Source organism: Oncorhynchus nerka, linkage group LG26 (assembly GCF_034236695.1).
Source record: "Oncorhynchus nerka isolate Pitt River linkage group LG26, Oner_Uvic_2.0, whole genome shotgun sequence".
In the NCBI taxonomy this organism is placed as follows: Eukaryota; Metazoa; Chordata; class Actinopteri; order Salmoniformes; family Salmonidae; genus Oncorhynchus; species Oncorhynchus nerka.
The window spans coordinates 21,829,408-21,852,278 of NC_088421.1; the positions used below are offsets into that span (position 1 = coordinate 21,829,408).

Here is a 22,871-nt window from a genome sequence, read left to right on the forward strand (position 1 = left end):
ATATTATAGGAGTCAATCAATCACAGTCTGAAAACAGTTCATGTGCCATGCATTTGAGAAACAAGTACTGGCATATCAGCTGAAATAATTAGGGGCCGGTCGGGTCCATTAGAACGGTTGCAACATCCAGAACAGTAGGCAATTTGATTACAGATAAATGTGTAGCTATATACAGGGATACAAGATGGCATTATGAATAATTACAGATCAACAGCACCAAACATACATACAGCTTGGCTTTTAAAGAGAGTGTTGCATATGCCATGGCTGAGAGAGCCAGTGAGTGTGTTTGTTTGTGTGGTTGCTTGCCTTCTTACATCAATGGATTAACCTGAGCTCAAATAGATGCAGAGTAACTAAATGTCTCTCAAAGCACAATTATTTCTCTTTATTTATATAATCAGCACAAAGTCCATTGCACAGTGACGGCAGCACCCTCACAACATTGGATGGAGGCCACATGATCCTGTCCATCAATGCCGTTATGTTTTAAATTGCTTTACACCATAAGAAGCAAGGTTTCATTTAAGATACCAACCACAATTCTTAAAGTCACATACATGGACGAGATGGGAAGAGTCAAAGAGCATGATTCCAGTATCTCCAAATCATATATTCCACAAGTGATTAAACACTATAAATACATTTCCAGATTTTAAATCACTGTACTGTATCCACATTAGAGATGAGGTCTCACATTGAGGTGAACCAAGACCATGGTATATTCATTCAGTTACTAGTTGTACTTACATGTAAGTGTGCGTGTGTGTGTATGTGTGTGTGTAGGATAGAGAAAAGTGTGAGAATGTTGATAGCATACAGACGTGACTGATCACCAGTCTTAGTACACGTGGTGTTTTAATTTGTACATTTCCTGTCTTAGTTTAACACTGCAGGATGGGATGAAGCAACTCTTTAGGTCATTGTTTTGTTGTTTCTGTTCCAGGCTTCCGTTTCTACTTGTTCTACAGTCAGTCGACGTACATGGGGGAGCTGGGAGAAGTAGGCATCTGATCCAGGATTCTGCAGACGTAACTGGCAACATCCACTGAGCGCTCCTCATACATCAGAATGAAAGCATGTTTCTGTATTGAAGAGAACCAGAAACATATAATAATATGTACAGGCAATAAGTATCTCTGCATGTAATACAATTACACTAATACTACTCGTATGCATACACCACCCCCGGTATTGTGGGTGCCATGCTCTACCAACTGAGCCACACGGGACGTACATACTTACCAGAAGCTCTTTGTACTTTGGCCTTTTTGACTCATCCTTTGTAAGGCTAAAGGGAATAAATAAAGGGAATAAATAATTAAAATTCTGCTCTGCAATAAACCACATCACGGTTCTCTTCGAGACTTAAAACAGACATTACATGCTTTGTCCACCAGGGGGAAATCAAATCCAGAGGATGTCTCATGCAGAAGATTACCTTGTGAATTTCACATATTTTATTATTTGTGGGTGAATACTGCGAAAATATGCAGTAGTTTACATTGACAATATTGCTCTGCAGTGATTCAATGTACTTCAACTTATACTATATCATCGTGAGAATAACATTGAAGCAGTGCCAGCAGAAGTTGTATCTGCCCTTTACCACAGATTGACAAAGTTGATGAATTTGGGGGAGAACTGCCTGTCTTCTGAGTTGGTGAGCTGTGGAGGTTCTCCCTTCACCACCTGTGTCAACTGGTCAAACACACTGTTCCACTTTGGGTAGGGAAACCGCCCAGTCGCCAGCTCGTACTGTAAAACAAACCCCACAAAGACAACATGGTGAGTCTACAGTTACAATATACCATCTTGTCTTGTGGATTTAACATTCAGTGTATCTTCAAATAGCTCGTTGAATGTTAAAGACAACGTGGACAAGAAGGTTGAGGACCCACCAGTGTTATCCCCAAACTCCAGACGTCTGACCGGACGTCATAGCCTTGTCTGGAGGCACTTGGGTCTATTCTCTCAGGCTGTGGAAGAGACAAGGAAAACATGTTACAATTCATCATGGTGATATCATAGATGGGCCTTTAAAAGAGAAACTAAAATGAAGAACAAACATTCAAATAAAATGTTCAAAATTAGACAACTTGGGGGGGGGGGGGGGAATCTAAACAGACTTGAGAGACAAGTGTGTTTACAGTATAAAATAACACCATATATTTGAGGGTATCGGTTTTATCCTTTTGAAATAAAAGCACTTTATGCATCTAGTTCCCCCATTTTAAGAAATCACAAGTATTTGGACAAAATCACAGTAATCTGAAGGTTTGTTTTTGGTTCCATATCATTTCTCACACAACTGTATCAAGCTTGTAACTCTAAACGCTTTTGCAGTTTTTGGGGGAACTTTTAGGCCAGGTCTTGTTCAATTGTAAGCGAATGGTGAATAGTAGTGATGGGAAAGGCGTTGGTGCTTTCACCGAAAAATGGTTCATTAAACAGAGCGTCATCATCTGTTCACAATGTACATTAGTGGCATCTGCGTGTGATTATCAGAGAATATTGTTTTCTCCACTGTTTTCATAAAAATTCAGTGGCGCAACGGTAAATCATTGGATTTAGTAGCATATGATCGGTTGGAATACCAGGGTCACATCAGACTTCAGGCTTCTTTTTATGCCCTTCAAGTTAGCTATTTCTCAAAAACGGAATCTATGGAATTATTTAGGATGCTTAAGACAGAAACGTTTACTATACTAAATATAACAAATTTGAACAGTGCAGAAAGTGTGGTTTCACAAAATAATTTTCTAAATAGTGTCTCTTCAATGTTATTAGACCTCATACTCGCACGTCGCTAATGCTGCAGACATTTTCTTTAACGCAGTATCCAAATCCATAGGATGTAGTGATCACAATATTATTGCCATATCTAGGAAAACCAAAGTCCCAAAGGCTGGGCCTAATATAGTGTATAAGTGGTCATACAAGAAGTTTTGTAGCGATTCATATGTTGATGTAAAGAATATTTGCTGGTCTGTGGTGTGTAATGAGGAACAACCAGACGCTGCACTTGACACATTTATGAAACAACTTATTCCAGTTACAAATAAGCACACAACCATTAAGAAAATGACTACACTTAAATCCCATTGGATTGATGAGGAATTGAAAAAAATTGTATGGTTGAGAGGGATGAGGCAAAAGGTATGGCAATTAAGTCTGGCAGCCCAACTGACTGGCAAACGTACTGCAAATTAAGAAATCATGTGACTAAACTAGATAAAAATAAACTACACTATGAATATAAAGAATGATATTAAAAAAAGCTTTGGGGCACCTTAAATTACATTTTGGGAAAAAAAAGCCAACTATGCTCCATTCATTGAATGGAGCTCATTCATCACAAAGCCCAGTGATATTGCAAAATACTTTGCTTATCTTGCCAATGGGAAAAAGTCATTAAACTTAGGGATGACACGCCAGCAACAAATGCTGAAACTCCACATCCAAGTATATTGGACCAAATTATGAAAGACAATAATTGACAACAGAATTTCAGCATGCTTTTTGGGAAGGACACTCAACAAGCACAGTACTTACACAAATGACTGATGATTGGATGAGAGAAATTGATGATACAATGATTGTGGGGGCTGTCTTGTTAGACTTCAGTGCAGCTTTTGTCATTATCGATCATAGTCTGCTGCTGGAAAAAACGTATGTGTTATGGCTTTACACCCACTGCTATAATGTGGATAAAGAGTTAATTGTCTAACAGAACACAGAGGCTGTTCTTTAATGGAAGCCTCTCAAATATAATCCAGTTAGAATCAGGAATTCCCCCAGGTAGCTGTTTAGGCCCCTTGCTTTTTAAAATATTTACTAACGACATGCCACTGACTTTGAGTAAAGCCAGAGTGTCTATGTATGCGGATGACTCAACACGTCAGCTACTACAGCGACTGAAATGACTGCAACACTCAACAAAGAGCTGCAGTTAGTTTCAGAGTGGATGGCAAGGAATAAGTTAGCCCTAAATATTTCTAAAACTAAAAGCATTGTATTTGGAACAAAACACTCACTAAACCCTAAACTTAAACTAAATCTTGTAATAAATAATATGGAAATTGAGCAAGTTGAGATGACTAAACTGCTTGGAGTAACCCTAGATTGTAAACGGTCATGGTCAAAACATATTGATGCAGTAGTAGCTAAGATGGGGAGAAGTCAGTCTATAATAAAGCGATGCTCTGCCTTCTTAACAACACTATCAACCAGGCAGGACCTACAGGCCCTAGTTTCTACCTTCTTCACAACACTATCAACAAGGCAGGTTCTACAGGCCCTAGTTTCTACCTTCTTAACAACACTATCAACAAGGCAGGACCTACAGGCCCTAGTTGTGTCGTACCTTGACTATTGTTCAGTCGTGTGGTCAGGTGCCACAAAAAAGGAGTTAGGAAAATTGCAATTGGCTCAGAACAGGGCAGCACGGCTGACCCTTGGATGTACACAGAGAGCTAATATGAATAATATGCATGTCAATCTCTCCTGGCTGAAAGTGGAGGAGAGATTGACTTCATCACTACTTTTATTTATGAGAGATATTGGAGGTATGTTGAATGCACCGAGCTGTCTGTCTAAACTAAACTCGGACACCCATGCATAGTGCATACCTCACAAGACATGCCACAAGAGGTCTCTTCACAGTCCCCAAGTCCAGAACAGACTATGGGAGGCACACAGTGCTACATAGAGCCATGACTACATGGAACTCTATTCCACATCAAGTAACTGACGCAAGAAGTAAAAGATTTAAAAAACAGATTAAAAAAACACCTTATGGAACAGCAGGGACTGTGAAGCAACACACATTGGCACATACATGCATACACACACACACACACACACGATAACATACACATGGATTTAGTACTGTAGATGTGGTGGTTGGAGGAGTAGGGGCCTGAGGGCTCACAGTGCGTTGTGAAATCTGTGAATGTATTGTAATGTTTTTAAAAATGGTATAAACTGCCTTAATTTTGCTGGACCCCAGGAAGAATTGCTGCTTCTTTGGCAGCAGCTAATGGGGATCCATAATAAATACAAATACTGTATGTTCCATAGTTCCCTAGTCTATCTGCTAAACTACTAGTCAGGTGAAACTACATATGCAAAATCCTAACTACATTTGTAAGTACAGTGTCCAGTAGAAGTCGGTGTTTGAAAGCAGCTTGGATTTGAAGAAAGCACCAGAACCAGGAAATCAGTGGGATCTCGCATTTTGCAACACACGGTTTGAAAAAGCACGTGATCAAACAAAGCGTGGGATATAACTGATGACATACTTCTGACAAAAGATACATGCATCGGCACACTGCTTCAACGTGATCGCTAAGCAGCTTTCGAAGCATGCCTCGGAGCTCCGGTATCAAACCTAAATATCACTATCAAATCATATCTTATTAGTCACATGAGCCGAATACAACAGGTATAGATAGACCTTACAGTGAAATGCTTACTTACGAGCCCCTAACCAACAATGCAGCTGAAGAAAACAAATACAGATAAGAGATAAAAGTAGCAAGTAATTAAAGAGCAGCAGTAAAATAACAATAGTGAGACTATATACAGTTAGTTGAGGTAATATGTATGTGGGTAGAGTTATTAAAGTGACTATGCATAGATGATAACAGAGAGTAGCCGCGGTGTAAGAGGGGGAGAGGGGCAATGCAAATAGTCTGGGTAGCCATTTGATTAGGTGTTCTTAGTCTTATGGCTTGGGGGTAGAAGCTGTTTAGAAGCCTCTTGGTCCTAGACATGGCGCTCCGGTACTGCTTGCCGTGTGGTAGCAGATAGAACAGTCTATGCCTAGGGCGGCTGGAGTCTTTGACAATTTTTAGGGCTTTCCTCTGACACCACCTGGTATAGAGGTCCTGGATAACAGGGAGCTTGGCCCCAGTGATGTACTGGGCCGTTCGCACTACCCTCTGTAGTGCCTTGCGATCGGAGGCCGAGCAGTTGCCATACCAGGCAGTGATGCAACCATACTCTCAATGGTGTAGCTGTAGAACCCTTTGAGGATCTGAGGACCCAAACCAAATGTTTTCAGTCTCCTGCGGGGGAATAGGTTTGGTCGTGCCCTCTTCACGACTGTCTTGGTGTGCTTGGACCATGTTAGTTTGTTGGTGATGTGGACACCAAGGAACTTGAAGCTCTCAACCTGCTACAGCCCCGTCAATGAGAATGGGGGTGTGCTCAGTCCTCTTTTTCCTGTACTCCACAATCATCTCCTTTGTCTTGAATAGATTCACTGTCCAAATACATATGGTGAGGACTGTATTATTGAGTGCATTAATTATCATAGGCACTCAATTGTGTCTATTCAACAGAATACAACATACACCCAAGGGCTGACCCCATTTAGTCGATAGGCTGTTGGGTCAACTGAGATGTTTTTAGTCGAGCAGTCGTAAATATTTATTTTATGGCACACCTGTCTGATTTGCGCTACTCTGAGTGGACTAATCCATTGAGGAGGACTCTAGGATGCCACGTTCCTATGAAAAGGGGAGTGTGGCTAAGATCAGAGAGGCCCAATTCGGCGGCAATCTGTTTTTTTGGTGCTTTATCAGTATATCCATAATCTTTACTAAAATGCACGTCTCTCGAGAATGCGCTCTTGCGCGTTCATTGTTTCATAACTTCATTGTGTTTACCCTCATTATTAGTGTATATCAATTCTCCATTACATATAAATCACCAGTAGTAGCCTACATTTACCATTAATTCCCATAATGTCTAATCTACAATGTTTGTTGGGTTACGGTAATTTCTGCTAATGGGCTCAATATATTATTAGTCGTTTACCGTTCCCATTGTCAGAGTGGACACATTTTCAGAGCTCACCACCTATGCTACACGTGTGAGAAACAAGTTTTGGTTTATTTCATGCCATTTAAGAGTTGTCCATTTATTCATAGTTTTTTTGTTTGGAGCACACCCGATTACGCATATAGAAGTAGGCCTAGGTTACCTGGACTGCGGGCAAATGTAGGCCTATAAATGTGCTCATTTCAGATGTCTGATAGTGATGGTGGATTAAGACAATCAGAAATACTAATGAGCTGTGGAGCTTCTCAAAGTAATTTTTTCTTAACCTTAAACTGCAAGTAGAGAGAGTCTGTTTTTAGAATCCATTGAAAATGACAATAGGAACGTGTTAGAACATAAATCCAGCGCTCTCTTTTCCGATAACCACTTGGCATGAAAGGAAACAATGTAATGCTCTGATCCAGTGGAAACGTCATAAAATACCAGATTACTTATTTTCCCTTGCACAATTAGCCTACAGCTGCGTATGTCCCTGTCGTGGGAAACTGAGGGCCCAGAATATTTGATGCAATGTTGCAAGTTGGCTAGCACGAGCTTAGGGTCGGACTGTTGATACGTTTCAAGTTTGTTGCACAGGCCACGCGTAACCAATGTGATTTATAGGATATTTATTTTTAAATCAGGATATTGTTTACCTGCAGGCTGCAATGTTGTTATTTGTTGGTTTTATGTAGGCTATTCTTACATCATTGGCAATAGAAGTTATTTTATATTTGTAGTATTGTTTTCATTTAGATAGAATTTAGATTAACCACATGACAAAGAGATTGAGATACAAAAACCATTATAAATGAAATGAAACTGTTCCATGAAAATGAGCATATGAAAATCATAACTGGCATGCAGATCGGTAGAAATGGTCAAATAAATTGGCACTCCAAATGGAAAAGGCTGTCGGCCCCTGGTGTAGCCTATTACCGGCAACTTCAGGAGCATAACGCAGAATCCAGGAAAGCCAGCGGGGGGCAGACGATCTTGATAACTGGCTCCCTCGAGTCGTGTGTGTATGTTCATTATTTCAATCAAACTGTGCTTAAAGTACCAGACAAGCTCAATACACAGTTCATTTTAAAAACACAGTGTGTGTATATGAAAAAAATATCAATGTAAACATTTTAGACCAATAGAATGGTCGAAAGAAAAGACTACTCTTGGTCGACCAAGATTAATCTTTAGTCTGGGACAGCCCTACGGAAAACCCTGTCCATGTCCTCATTGCCTGGTTCTACACACCTTTCATAATAATCACTTCAGCCAGTTACTTCACGTATGACCTCACCTCCAGACATATAAAAAAATGCAGTGGTTCCGAACTGTGCCCAGGTCATCAGAAGCAGACTTCCTACAGCCATGCTGCTGAGTGAAGGGAGCACCTCCTCTCCTCTGGCTCATTCATTCATGCACCAGAAATAGATGATGATGTCACCCATTCACAGCAGTGGGACAGAATTCCCTGACCGCAGCACTGATGTGTTTTATGGCATAGTGGCTACAGCATCAGCTCACCTCTGCCAAGACTAAAAAAAGATCTGGCTGCCCAGCTCTCACCTAGGAGACAGCACACAGTTACTCAGACATGTTATGAACTCAAAACACAACTACTCCGACCTACTACACCGTGTATAAAACATTAAGAACACCTGCTCTTTCCTTGACGGACTGAACAGGTGAAAGCTATGATCCCTTATTGATGTCACTTGTTAAATCCACTTCAATCAGTGTAGATGAAGGGGAGGAGACAGGTTAAAGAACGTTTTAGTCTTGAGACAAGTGAGACATGGTTGGTGTATGTGTGCGATTCAGAAGGTGAATGGGCAAGACAAAATATTTAAGTGCCTTTGAACAGGGTATGGTAGTAGTTGGCAGGTGCACAGGTCTGTCAAGAATTGCAACGCTGCTGTGTTTTTCCACACTCAACAGTTTCCTGTGTGTCTCAATAATGGTCCACCACCCAAAGGTCATCCAGCTTGACAACTGTGGGAAGCATTGGAGTCAACATGGGCCAGCATCCCTGTGGAACACTTGACACCTTGTAGAGTCCATGCCCTGATGAATTGAGGCTGTTTGGAGGGCAAAAGGGGATGCAACTCAATATTAGGAAGGTGTTCCTAATGTTTTGTACTCAGTGTATATCAACTCAAAACGACATCGATGCACATTTAATTTAGATGTGTAATTGCTAATTAAAATGACTGAACTGTGGATTAAATAATGCTTTGGTACATAATGGTAGTAGCAAAATTAACCTGACACTACAGTGTGCAAAATAATTAGTGAGCATATTCCAACAAACATTTCAGACATGTGGCCACTTGCCAGCTAAATGATCTAAATCATAACAACCAGAGGGGAACAGAGCTAGACTGTCACCTGAACCAAATACCATTAACCAAATCTAACCTACTTAATTGTAGTGTAGTACATAATATTCCATTGAAGTGAAATCAATCCCTCTCTAATATCTAGACCAAACAGAGACAAATGGTGCTAAAGCAAGAAGCACCTGGCAGGTCTGCAATTTTTATATTTGAAAAAGGAAACTGGAGCCATGTGGGTTGGATTCCTGCACTGTGAGCTCACAGCTGTGGGAGCACCAACCCAAACAGCTTTATTCTGACAGACATGAATGAAGTAACCCAGCCCTTCCTCGGCCTTCTGATAGATGCGTGACAGAGATTTGGCAGAGGTGTGCCCTACGTCCTGATAGGGAGATGCCAAATTTAGAATGGAAACTGGAGGGGCCGCGGCTCCCTTCAGCAATACCACCGCCAGAAAATTAACCCTGTGATGATGACACGATGAGCTCATTCAACTGCACTGCCAGCAGTTTGGAAGACTACAACCATGTCACATACACACAGACGGCATGAGATTCCTCTGCAGCTAGTCCAAAGTAGGAACAAGACAACAACCATGTCACATACACACAGACGGCATGAGATTCCTCTGCAGCTAGTCCAAAGTAGGAACAAGACTACAACCATGTCACATACACACAGACGGCATGAGATTCCTCTGCAGCTAGTCCAAAGTAGGAACAAGACAACAACCATGTCACATACACACAGACGGCATGAGATTCCTCTGCATCTAGTCCAAAGTAGGAACAAGACAACAAGCATCTGCAAGAACAGATATCAGTAGCGACCATAATATAATTACCAACGCTGCCATCAACAATAAGGAAAGGGGAATCAGAGAGGTGTAGGGGGCTGCCTTAAATTGGCATCCACTTCATCAGCGCCCGGGGAGCAGTTGTTGTTAGGGGTTAACTGCCTTGCTCAAGTGGGAGAACATCACATTTTTCCACCTTGCCGGCTCAGAGATTTGAACCAGCGACCTTTCGGTTACTGGCCCAACAATCTTAACTACCTGCCTCCCCTCAATAACAACAAAACCACAGTCTCCTTACAACTGACGATCACCACTAAGTCACTAAGTACCAAAACAGTTGAATTCTTATTATGTACTGGATCATGTGAAAGTGAAATGTATTCTTAGAAAGAGCCTTAGTTGTACATCTTCCACTTGTCTTGTCTTTCAGCTATTAATGAAACATTGCACCAAAATCCCCATACATCACTTACTGCCATGTATGGTCTGCACCCTGCATCTCTGGTTTTGGCAATGGAGTCCACCAGCTGCCCACTGATGCCAAAATCACAAAGCTTAATGTTGCCATTCCTGTCCAGGAGGATGTTGGATGGCTTGATGTCTGAGATGAGAAACATATAGAAGACATGACAAAGCTAGGCTAAGAGTTCTGGGTAAAGGAAGTGCCACTTCTGTTGTGGTACAGTAAATAGAGCATTGTGAGGTAATAAGGCAATACACATCTCAAATGAGGAAATAAAGAACAAGGTCTCCATTTGGAGTCGTCTTACCTCTGTGAATTATTTTCAAGTATTCTTTTAAGTGGTTAAGTGCTTTCACAGTCTGTAATGAAAACACATAGCAACTAAATTAATATAGAGAAATATGTACCCTTCCTGTCAAATTAATCAGTGTAAATTATGTAAGGAGAAAATGCATGAAAACTTACAGCTAATGTTATTTTGCCTAATATTTCCTCTGGAATCACATCATCTAAAGCACAATATACATATTTGTAGAATTTGTCGAAGGAGGTAGACATAAGTTCCATACATATCCAACAGTCCCCCTGACAAAGAAAAGAATCGTAAGACATAACATTACCTTGTGAAGATAATACACTGCTTATTGCTAACTACACAGAATGATTGATTGACATCCAATGCATTTCCTATGTATAGAAATCAATCAACAAAACAAAGAAGTGAAAAACTTGCATGGTCACCTCTCTGAAAAGAGCCCCGTAAAACTGAACTATGTAGAGACAGTCACTACTCCTCATGACCACATCCAGGTCCATTAGCAGCTGCTTCTGTTCCTTCTCATCAACCGTTGACCTAATCCTCTGTGGGAGAGACACATTGTAATCAGATGCATGTTGCTTTCAATTGCGACCATGGTTGGAAGTCACAGGAGGTTGGTGGCACCGTAATTGGTGAGGACGGGCACGTGGTAAATGGCTGGAGTGGAATTAGTGGAAAGGCATCAACATCAAACACATGGTTTCCATTCGCTCTGTTCCAGCCATTATTACAAGCCTTCCTCCCCTTACCATGAGCAACATGTTACCATATCCTGCAATGGGAGTCAGTTACACTTTGGTGATTATGATGATTATTGAGTGTTCATTTCACAATATAGCCTAAGACTGATGAGCGGGCATAAATCTTGCCCTGAACACTTCCTGTAGTTTAGTCAATAAGAGGTCAGTAAGGGGCAGTCACCTTGACAGCCATTATCTGGTTGCTGGGCTTGTGCACCATCTTGTTGACAGAGCCGTAAGCACCCCGCCCAATCTCCCCCAGGTCCTTGAGGTCCTCAGCCGTGAAGTCACAATCGCCACCGGCGGTCTTCAACTTCCCTGACGACTCGATACTATGCGTACGCAGCCTCTCTCTGGCCACAGAAATAGGTGGGAGACATAAGAAACACAATCTTAGTTGAGTTAATTTCACCTCAATCATATACTGAACAAAAATGTTAATGCAACATGAAACCATTTCAAAGATTTTGCTGTGTTACAGTTCATATAAGGAAATCAGTCAGTTTAAATAAATTGGGCCCTAATCTATGGATTTCCTATAACTGGGCAGGGGTACAGCAATGGGTGGGCCTGGGAGGGCATAGGCTCCGACGATCCCACAGGTGAAGAAGCTGAATGTGGATGTCCTGGGCTTGCGTGGTTACACGTCTGCGGTTGTGAGGCCGTTTGGACATACTGACAAAAAAAATAATCTTAAATGCCGTTGGAAGTGGTTTAGGGAAATTAACTTTAAAATTCTCTGGCAAAAGCACTGGTGGACATTCCTGCAGTCAGCATGCCAATTGCATCCTGCCTCTCAACTTGAGACATCTGTGGCATAGTGTTGTGTGACAAAACTGCACATTTTAGAGTGGCCTTCTATTGTCCACAGCACAAGGATCACCTGGGTAATGATCATAAATCTTAAATCAGCTTTTTGATTTGCCACACCTGTCAGGTGGATGGATTATCTCGACAAGGGGTAAAGGGCTCACTAACAGGGATGTAAACAAATTTGTGCACAGAATGAGAGAAATAAGCTTCTTGTGCGTGTGGAACATTTCTGGAATCTTTTATTTCAGCTCATGAAACATGATAGCAACACTTTACATGTTGCGTTTATATTTTTGTTCAGTATACATACATACATACATACATACATACATACATACATACATACATACATACATACGGCAAAAAAAGTATTTAGTCAGCCACCAATTGTGCAAGTTCTCCCACTTAAAAAGATGAGGCCTGTAATTTTCATCATAGGTACACTTCAACTATGACAGAAAAAATGAGAAGAATCCAGAAAATCACATTGTAGGATTTTTAATGAATTTATTTGCAAATTATGGTGGAAAATAAGTATTTGGTCAATAATAAAAGTTTCTCAATACTTTGTTATATACCCTTTGTGGTCAAACATTTTCTTCAAGTCTTCACAAGGTTCTCACACACTGTTGCTGGTATTTTGGCCCATTCCTCCATGCAGATCTCCTCTAGAGCAGTGATGTTTTGGGGCTGTTGCTGGGCAACACGGACTTTCAACTCCTTCCAAAGATTTTCTATGGGGTTGAGATCTGGAGACTGGCTAAGCCACTCCAGGACCTTGAAATGCTTCTTATGAAGCCACTCCTTCGTTGCCCGGGCGGTGTGTTTGGGATCATTGTCATGCTGAAAGACCCAGCCACGTTTCATCTTAAATGGGGCGGCAGGGTAGCCTAGTGGCTAGAGTGTTGGACAAGCAACTGGAAGGTTGCAAGTTCAAACCCCCGAGCTGACAAGGTACAAATCTGTCGTTCTGCCCCTGAACAGGCAGTTAACCCACTGTTCCTAGGCCGTCATTGAAAATAAGAATTTGTTCTTAACTGACTTGCCTAGTTAAATAAAGGTAAATAAATGCCCTTGCTGATGGAAGGCGGTTTTCACTCAAAATCTCACGATACATGGCCCCATTCATTCTTTCCTTTACATGGATCAGTCGTCCTGGTACCTTTGCAGAAAAACAGCCCCAAAGCATGATGTTTCCACCCCCATGCTTCACAGTAGGTATGGTGTTCTTTGGAAGCAACTCAGCATTCTTTGTCCTCCAAACACGACATGTTGAGTTTTTACCAAAAAGTTATATTTTGGTTTCATCTGACCATATGACATTCTCCCAATCTTCTTCTGGATCATCCAAATGCTCTCTAGCAAACTTCAGACGGGCCTGGACATGTACTGGCTGCATTAGCGTAGCCTCTTGTGTAGCCTGTCAACTATGTGTCTGTGTGTCTGTCTATCCCTGTTCTCTCCTCTCTGCACAGACCATACAAACGCTCCACACCGCGTGGCCGCGGCCACCCTAATCTGGTGGTCCCAGCGCGCACGACCCACGTGGAGTTCCAGGTCTCCGGTAGCCTCTGGAACTGCCGATCTGCGGCCAACAAGGCAGAGTTCATCTCAGCCTATGCCTCCCTCCAGTCCCTCGACTTCTTGGCACTGACGGAAACATGGATCACCACAGACAACACTGCTACTCCTACTGCTCTCTCTTCGTCTGCCCACGTGTTCTCGCACACCCCGAGAGCTTCTGTTCAGCGGGGTGGTGGCACCGGGATCCTCATCTCTCCCAAGTGGTCATTCTCTCTTTCTCCCCTTACCCATCTGTCTATCGCCTCCTTTGAATTCCATGCTGTCACAGTTATCAGCCCTTTCAAGCTTAACATCCTTATCATTTATCGCCCTCCAGGTTCCCTCGGAGAGTTCATCAATGAGCTTGATGCCTTGATAAGCTCCTTTCCTGAGGACGGCTCACCTCTCACAGTTCTGGGTGACTTTAACCTCCCCACGTCTACCTTTGACTCATTCCTCTCTGCCTCCTTCTTTCCACTCCTCTCCTCTTTTGACCTCACCCTCTCACCTTCCCCCTACTCACAAGGCAGGAAATACGCTCGACCTCATCTTTACTAGATGCTGCTCTTCCACTAACCTCATTGCAACTCCCCTCCAAGTCTCCGACCACTACCTTGTATCCTTCTCCCTCTCGCTCTCATCCAACACTTCCCACACTGCCCCTACTCGGATGGTATCGCGCCGTCCCAACCTTCGCTCTCTCTCCCCGCTACTCTCTCCTCTTCCATCCTATCATCTCTTCCCTCTGCTCAAACCTTCTCCAACCTATCTCCTGATTCTGCCTCCTCAACCCTCCTCTCCTCCCTTTCTGCATCCTTTGACTCTCTATGTCCCCTATCCTCCAGGCCGGCTCGGTCCTCCCTCCCGCTCCGTGGCTCAACGACTCATTGCGAGCTCACAGAACAGGGCTCCGGGCAGCCGAGCGGAAATGGAGGAAAACTCGCCTCCCTGCGGACCTGACATCCTTTCACTCCCTCCTCTCTACATTTTCCTCTTCTCTCTCTGCTGCTAAAGCCACTTTCTACCACTCTAAATTCCAAGCATCTGCCTCTAACCCTAGGAAGCTCTTTGCAACCTTCTCCTCCCTCCTGAATCCTCCTCCCCCTCCCCCCTCCTCCCTCTCTGCAGATGACTTCGTCAACCATTTTGAAAAGAAGGTCGACGACATCCGATCCTCGTTTGCGAAGTCAAACGACACCGCTGGTTCTGCTCACACTGCCCTACCCTGTGCTCTGACCTCTTTCTCCCCCCTCTCTCCAGATGAAATCTCGCGTCTTGTGACGGCCGGCCGCCCAACAACCTGCCCGCTTGACCCTATCCCCTCCTCTCTTCTCCAGACCATTTCCGGAGACCTTCTCCCTTACCTCACCTCGCTCATCAACTCATCCCTGACCGCTGGCTACGTCCCTTCCGTCTTCAAGAGAGCGAGAGTTGCACCCCTTCTGAAAAAACCTACACTCGATCCCTCCGATGTCAACAACTACAGACCAGTATCCCTTCTTTCTTTTCTCTCCAAAACTCTTGAACGTGCCATCCTTGGCCGCTATCTCTCTCAGAATGACCTTCTTGATCCAAATCAGTCAGGTTTCAAGACTAGTCATTCAACTGAGACTGCTCTTCTCTGTATCACGGAGGCGCTCCGCACTGCTAAAGCTAACTCTCTCTCCTCTGCTCTCATCCTTCTAGACCTATCGGCTGCCTTCAGATACTGTGAACCATCAGATCCTCCTCTCCACCCTCTCCGAGTTGGGCATCTCCGGCGCGGCCCACGCTTGATTGCGTCCTACCTGACAGGTCGCTCCTACCAGGTGGCGTGGCGAGAATCCGTCTCCACACCACGTGCTCTCACCACTGGTGTCCCCAGGGCTCTGTTCTAGGCCCTCTCCTATTCTCGCTATACACCAAGTCACTTGGCTCTGTCATAACCTCACATGGTCTCTCCTATCATTGCTATGCAGACGACACACAATTAATCTTCTCCTTTCCCCCTTCTGATGACCAGGTGGCGAATCGCATCTCTGCATGTCTGGCAGACATATCAGTGTGGATGACGGATCACCACCTCAAGCTGAACCTCGGCAAGACCGGAGCTGCTCTTCCTCCCAGGGAAGGACTGCCCGTTCCATGATCTCGCCATCACGGTTGACAACTCCATTGTGTCCTCCTCCCAGAGCGCTAAGAACCTTGGCGTGATCCTGGACAACACCCTGTCGTTCTCAACTAACATCAAGGCGGTGGCCCGTTCCTGTAGGTTCATGCTCTACAACATCCGCAGAGTACGACCCTGCCTCACACAGGAAGCGGCGCAGGTCCTAATCCAGGCACTCGTCATCTCCCGTCTGGATTACTGCAACTCGCTGTTGGCTGGGCTCCCTGCCTGTGCCATTAAACCCCTACAACTCATCCAGAACGCCGCAGCCCGTCTGGTGTTCAACCTTCCCAAGTTCTCTCACGTCACCCCGCTCCTCCGCTCTCTCCACTGGCTTCCAGTTGAAGCTCGCATCCGCTACAAGACCATGGTGCTTGCCTACGGAGCTGTGAGGGGAACGGCACCTCAGTACCTCCAGGCTCTGATCAGGCCCTACACCCAAACAAGGGCACTGCGTTCATCCACCTCTGGCCTGCTCGCCTCCCTACCACTGAGGAAGTACAGTTCCCGCTCAGCCCAGTCAAAACTGTTCGCTGCTCTGGCCCCCCAATGGTGGAACAAACTCCCTCACGACGCCAGGACAGCGGAGTCAATCACCACCTTCCGGAGACACCTGAAACCCCACCTCTTTAAGGAATACCTAGGATAGGATAAAGTAATCCCTCTCACCCCCCCCCTTAAAATATTTAGATGCACTACTGTTCCACTGGATGTCATAAGGTGAATGCACCAATTTGTAAGTCGCTCTGGATAAGAGCGTCTGCTAAATGACTTAAATGTTAAATGTTAAGCAGGGGGACACGTCTGGCACTGCAGGATTTTAGTCCCTGGCGGCGTAGTGTGTTACTGATGGTAGGCTTTGTTACTTTGGTCCCAGCTCTCTGCAGGTCATTCACTAGGTCTCCCCGTGTGGTTCTGGGATTTTTGCTCACCGTTCTTGTGATCATTTTGACCCCACGGGGTGAGATCTTGCGTGGAGCCCCAGATCGAGGGAGATTATCAGTGGTCTTGTATGTCTTCCATTTCCGAATAATTGCTCCCACAGTTGATTGCAGATTCAGTCTCACCAGCCTGGTGCTGGTCTACAATTTTGTTTCTGGTGTCCTTTGACAGCTATTTGGTCTTGGCCATAGTGGAGTTTGGAGTGTGACTGTTTGAGGTTGTGGACAGGTGTCTTTTATACTGATAACAAGTTCAAACAGGTGCCATTAATACAGGTAACGACTGGAGGACAGAGGAGCCTATTAAAGAAGAAATTACAGGTCTGTGAGAGCCAGAAATCTTGCTTGTTTGTAGGTGACCAAATACTTATTTTCCACCATAATTTGCAAATAAATTCATGAAAAATCCTACAATGTGATTTTCTGGATTGTTTTTCACATTTTGTCTGTCATAGTTGAAGTGTACCTATGATGAACATTACAGGCCTCATCTTTTTAAGTGGGAGAACTTGCACAATTGGTGGCTGACTAAATACTTTTTTGTCCCACTGTATATGATACTGCACCTGAAAAAGGATGGTTAGTTGACATCCGTTTGTTCAGTTTGCATTATCCAGCATCAGTAATTTGCTTGTCCAGGGTAACTTAGCAGGCTCATGTTATCTTCTACTTACACAGCCAAGACACAGGGCTTATTCACATTCACTACAATGGTGTTGCCCAAACAGGTACTTGAGGCTACATTCAGTTACGCTCTGTTTTCCAAGGGCAGGTGGAGATAGAAATACAACAACTGCTAATCATTCCAACCTCACTTAGCCTGTCTTTATTGTGACAGATTGCCTGGGTACCTATACAGTACTGAATGTTACATTGACAATGTGTGGCTTTGTAGATGAAGAGTCTCAGCAGACTGTAGACTAGAGTGCAGAGTCATATAACAATTCATTATGCAGGAGTTTGCATTGTGGCTAATGCAAATTTCGCTCCATGTACATCTTCAGAAAACCACATCCATTGCAAAGTTCAGAGGTCAACTTACATGTGGGGGTTCTGGAATGGGGGTCCTGCTGTACTCAGAGTGAATCTGGTCGTTGGTTTAGTCGGGGGATTGGCAAAATTTAACTTCAGTGCTTTGCGTTTACCTGATAGGGAAGAGTGTTTATGTCAGATTGCACACAAGACATCTATGGCAGGTGTAGAGCCAAGAACCAGAAAACAACACTTACACACTCAAAGACAACATGAAAACAAACAGTTACCATACCACAGAATGAGACCAGTAAAGCAATGGAGAGGTCAATTTAACAAGAGTATTCAAGTACATTTACTGAAGTCATGCAATCCACATCTAGGGACGATTGATGTAAGAGTAATGACCTGCTTCTTACCAAAGGCATCCCTCTTTAGATTTCTCTGTGAGAACATACATTTCTTCTATAGATGCTGATTTTTAGATTTAGGCTGATACTGAACTATATGGGATAGTCAACAAAACAGGTCTTGACCAAATTAAAATGAATCACGAGTAGGTCTAATAACAGGTTCTCAATCAAATATGTGTATGCTATAGCCTCAGTGGCCAGGAACAGAAACCCCCTGGAGGTATTTTTACAAGACATGTCCTGGTTGTACCAGTGACTCATTGCAGATGGTAGTTATATACTTTAACCAGTTCACTGAAGTTGATGCAGAGGCATACACTTCTCAGTAGACACCTGCTCTAAACCATAGCCTAGTACTAGATCACATCCTATGGCTATTCAGGATGGAGGCTTAGCTACAATCCAACACTCACCTACCATGTTTTAGTAGGTTTTGCTTGGTAATTGAAACAATGAGGGAATAGGTGAGAATTTTAATTAAAAACGGACCATTTCTTCCTTGATTTTTACATTTTTTATTTAGGCTACTACCCAGAGACTGTGAAACATGACAACATTGTGTAATGAGATTCTAACTCAACAAAAGCATTGTTCTGACAGAAACTCTTTGAAAATACCAAATGTGACTCATAACCATACATAAGAGTCAAATAGCCTACACTACAGACTACAAAATCTTGCCAGGGGAGAAGGAGCTTCCCAAGTAGAACTGTTCTGAGTTCACCTTGAAATGAAGGATGCATTCTGTTATCTCCACCCAAAACACCACAAGAATGTATGTATTCAAATTCCAATAAAATGGCACAAGCTATTGCAAATTACACTAGTGTCTCCATGTCTCAACAGGCAAGTGTTTAAGTACAGCTCATGCCAAAAATCACTTAAGTGTTCAAAAACAAAACAGCTGCAAACTGGTTTGGAAAACAATGTGGCAAAACCCCAAGCATTACTAGCTAGTTTTGCTTGTTAGTAGCAAGCTGACTAAAAATGCTAAAACTAAAAAAAAGGTAGAGCTTCCATTACAATATTTATTAAAAACACACCTAATTAATAAATACAAGCAAAAGGACTACACGTCTGTCAAGATAAAATACATTTCCAACACAGTGCTATTTTGTGTAGAAGGCCAAACCAAAGAGTGGTAAAGACCAGTTGAAAGCCAAGTGTGAATCTATATACACCAATGCTAATGGAAGCTCTTAGCCCTAGGCTTGTGCCGATGATGGATGATCAGAATATGGGTTGGAACGTCTTGGTAAATAAACATTATGAAACTAAATTGTTTGGTGATAACTAATAGTAAGGTAAAAACATACAGGATGGTTAACACCAACTGTTGTTGTTTTTTAAACTACAGAGAAGTTAAATCAATAAAACTCACAGTTGGACAAGTCTTTCTTTCACTTGCATCAGTAAAATATTATGACCTAATGTCTTAAATCACAGACCAACATAAGCTGCACTCTAACTCTAGGATAATCAATGTTTAGCCTCAACTACTAGCCGTAACTATCAAAACCGGCACAAGCCTACTAGACCCCAACAACTCTTCACTTGGATTAGTTGAGAAAAGAGGACAGACTCCCCCATACCAGACCATCAGGCGGAAGCAAAGGGTTGAGAACTGTTGGTACTGTAGCAAAAGAGGTTTGGCTTACTTGGGGGAGCTCCAGACAGGTTTATCTGAAACCCTAGAGGTGAGAAGAGAACATTTCTTTTTCATATTTCACCTATATTTAGGCTACGGTTTGACCGATAAACAAAAAACAATCAAGTTCTATTAGGAAACGTGGTGAAAACAAACACTGTTCTTCTCAGCTTCAGTTTAGACCAGGGAACGATGCAGCACTGTTTCCCAACACCCGGCACCACCATGACTGACAGCTATTTGAAGTATCTCAAATCAACTTGATTTTGCTAAATGGGGCTTCATTACTGGAAAGGTCTATGAATCACAGTTTGATACCAAGTGTGGACAACAACTACTACACACACTAGAACATGACCAACTAGCCCAATTGAAGAAATCCTGACCGGAAAAATTTTATCTAGGCCTAACCTACATGCAATACTTAACTAAATAATTAGGGTACTTATCAGATGTTACCAGCTGAAATTGCAGCAGCCTTGTTATCAATGTTGCATGTTAGAGTTAATAATCATAAATGTACTTAGTTTGAAGCAGGAAAAGCTCCTTTGCGTAAGCCCCCCAAATTATACAATTTGAACACAGAGACAACTGGCTGAATAGGCACTGGTGCTAAGGAAGGCCTACTAAAAACATAGAGAAGACAAGTGCAAGAGATGTAAACCTATGCTATAGATGGTACATTTCCCAGACCCTATTGTATTCATGTTGTATGCACTTTTCCAAAAGAAACCAACCAATAACTGAAGAGTTAAAAACATATTTATTATTCAAATCTGGAAGACCGTGTTTTGTTCTGTTTTCTGTTCACTGTAAAATGTAACACTGCACTTTGAAATGTCCCTGTAAACAAATGTGGCTATGGCCTCGTGACACTCAAATTATTTTCTTCTGAGTGAACTACTGAACTTTTACAACTTGGCCCCACGTCAGTGAACTGGTAAACGTTAAAGCTGAGCATTCCACCACACAGAAAACAGAAAAATGTATTGCATATGGGGGGGGGGGGGGGGGGGGGTTAATCTACATGCACACATATATAGCCAGAAACAACCAAGATAACTTTGGTATGATTGAGGATTAGCTCAGGAAGATTCAGTGGAGCTAATTGGGGTAGACCTATAAAAATAACAACCTACAAATGTTTTTTTTTAATGGAGTGGTGTGAGATAGAAAATTAAATGCATCCACAAAATGATCCTGGCAGGGAGAGACAATGACAATTGAAGAAACTATTCTTGGGACAGCTCACCATCGATCAGCATCAAGTCAGGAGGGTTATGGGAAGTTAGTAGCATTAAGGAAAGGGAAGAAAAATATCACAGAAATGTAGTTTCAATACTTTGACAGTGACAGAAGTGGACCACAACAGATTTATTTAATTTACTACCTGTTAAATATCAGATTGAGAACGGCATGCAAAAGTATAGAACCAGATCCCCCAAAAACTAACGAGCTACGACAGTTATTGTTAAAGCATCAACAAAAAATGTAAATATATTGTCTTTATAAAATGTGTAATATTGACAGTAACGTTAGCTACCTGTTTCACTCTGACATCTCCAGCACGTGTTGGATTCTGTAAGTTAAAAAAAATATAGTTTGTAAAAACATAGCTAGCTAATGATGCATTGGGTGGAAATTTAACAGATTTCTTCTGGTGGATGTAAATTAAAGTTATTTGAAATCTAAGAGATGCTCATGCAACAGTTTCACTGAGCTACCAATAACTGCCTGGCCTAGGATACTTCGGGATTTTAGTAATACATTAATAATAAAGCCCTTTATCCACTTCACAAGAGTCAGATCAAATCATGGATAACATTGTCTCTGCATCCAGTAGTTGAGGTAGTTTCGCAAGCTAATGCTAACTAGAGTTAGTGCAATGACTGGAATTATATGGTAACTGCTACAGTAGCATGTTAGTAGATACAATGAATTTCCCCAAACACATCCCAAAATGAGCTTGTTATTTTTAGAACGGCAATATATTGTAGTTAGCTAGTTAGAGGTAACCTGACATTGAAAGACAGTAAACACATGACCAGATCCAGATAAATCATGACAGGCCTTCTTATATTCTAGCTAGCTAACGTTATTTAGGCTAACTAGCAATGCCGCTTGTTAGCCAACCTTAGCTAACGTTACCCAGCAAGCGAGTTAACTTACTTACTAACTATTCACTAGTTAACGTAAGCGGTGGCTAGTTAACGTTGTTTTTGGTGTTACTTATTTCTAACACACATTTTCAGAACCCGTTATTTGCTTAGAAGACAATGTTTTGGTTGTGAGGGCAACTGATTTTGACAGTAACTAGCTAACGTTAACTGTAGACACCAAGCTAACTAACTAACAAACTAGTAATAGTGTGTGAATACAACTGAGGCAAGTTATGTTAGTAAGTAGATAGCTAGCCAATATAGGTAGCTAGTTCGTTAGTATAGTCATTAGGTTACTCCCATTAACACCACTCACAAAAAAATATCTAGTTTTAACAAGCTGGTATTTTACAATCCTTACCTTGCATACTGCTCATTGTTGTTATGTGTTGCGACTGGGATTGATGGTGATGTGAGCCTGTAGATCCTGCGTTATTGCTGTTGTGGCTGGTAGATGTTGTTGAGTTGTTGGGGCTGGGTGTCGCCATTGTGTGTTTGAATTCCATCAGCAGCACTAGGCTGCAATGCAGAGAGCAACTTCACCCTTACAAAACAAGACTGGAGAATAATCAAACTGGCTAGACTTATTCGACTCAAATGTGGTTGTAGAGAGCGCTACCGGACAAGACTGTAACTACCAACAAACAGTACGAAATCGGGACAGTGTTTGACAGTCCAGTAACCCCCTTTCCACATAGAGTCGAGACCAAAGATGGTGGATAAATAAA

The 22,871-nt window shown here is 42.5% G+C and overlaps 1 protein-coding gene across 2 annotated transcripts; it reads right to left on the minus strand.

The window, feature by feature from the left end:
- Nucleotides 1-373: 373 nt before the first annotated feature.
- On the minus strand, nt 374-22,868 carry LOC115110714 (dual specificity mitogen-activated protein kinase kinase 4-like). 2 transcript variants are annotated; one of them, XM_029636576.2, is made up of 13 exons: nt 22,505-22,868; nt 21,528-21,563; nt 19,995-20,027; nt 17,994-18,096; nt 11,667-11,838; nt 11,168-11,287; nt 10,892-11,011; nt 10,734-10,785; nt 10,437-10,564; nt 1,902-1,979; nt 1,610-1,758; nt 1,246-1,291; nt 374-1,085 (listed from the first exon to the last, which is right to left on the minus strand). In XM_029636576.2, the coding sequence occupies exons 1-13, from the start codon at nt 22,647-22,649 to the stop codon at nt 972-974; spliced, it is 1,296 nt and encodes a 431-aa protein (XP_029492436.1). In that variant the 5' UTR covers nt 22,650-22,868; the 3' UTR covers nt 374-971. The 2 variants fall into 2 exon arrangements, with proteins under 2 accessions (XP_029492436.1, XP_029492437.1); XM_029636577.2 differs by lacking the exon at nt 19,995-20,027 and having other exon boundaries at nt 22,505-22,867.
- Between the last annotated feature and the right edge of the window lie 3 nt (nt 22,869-22,871).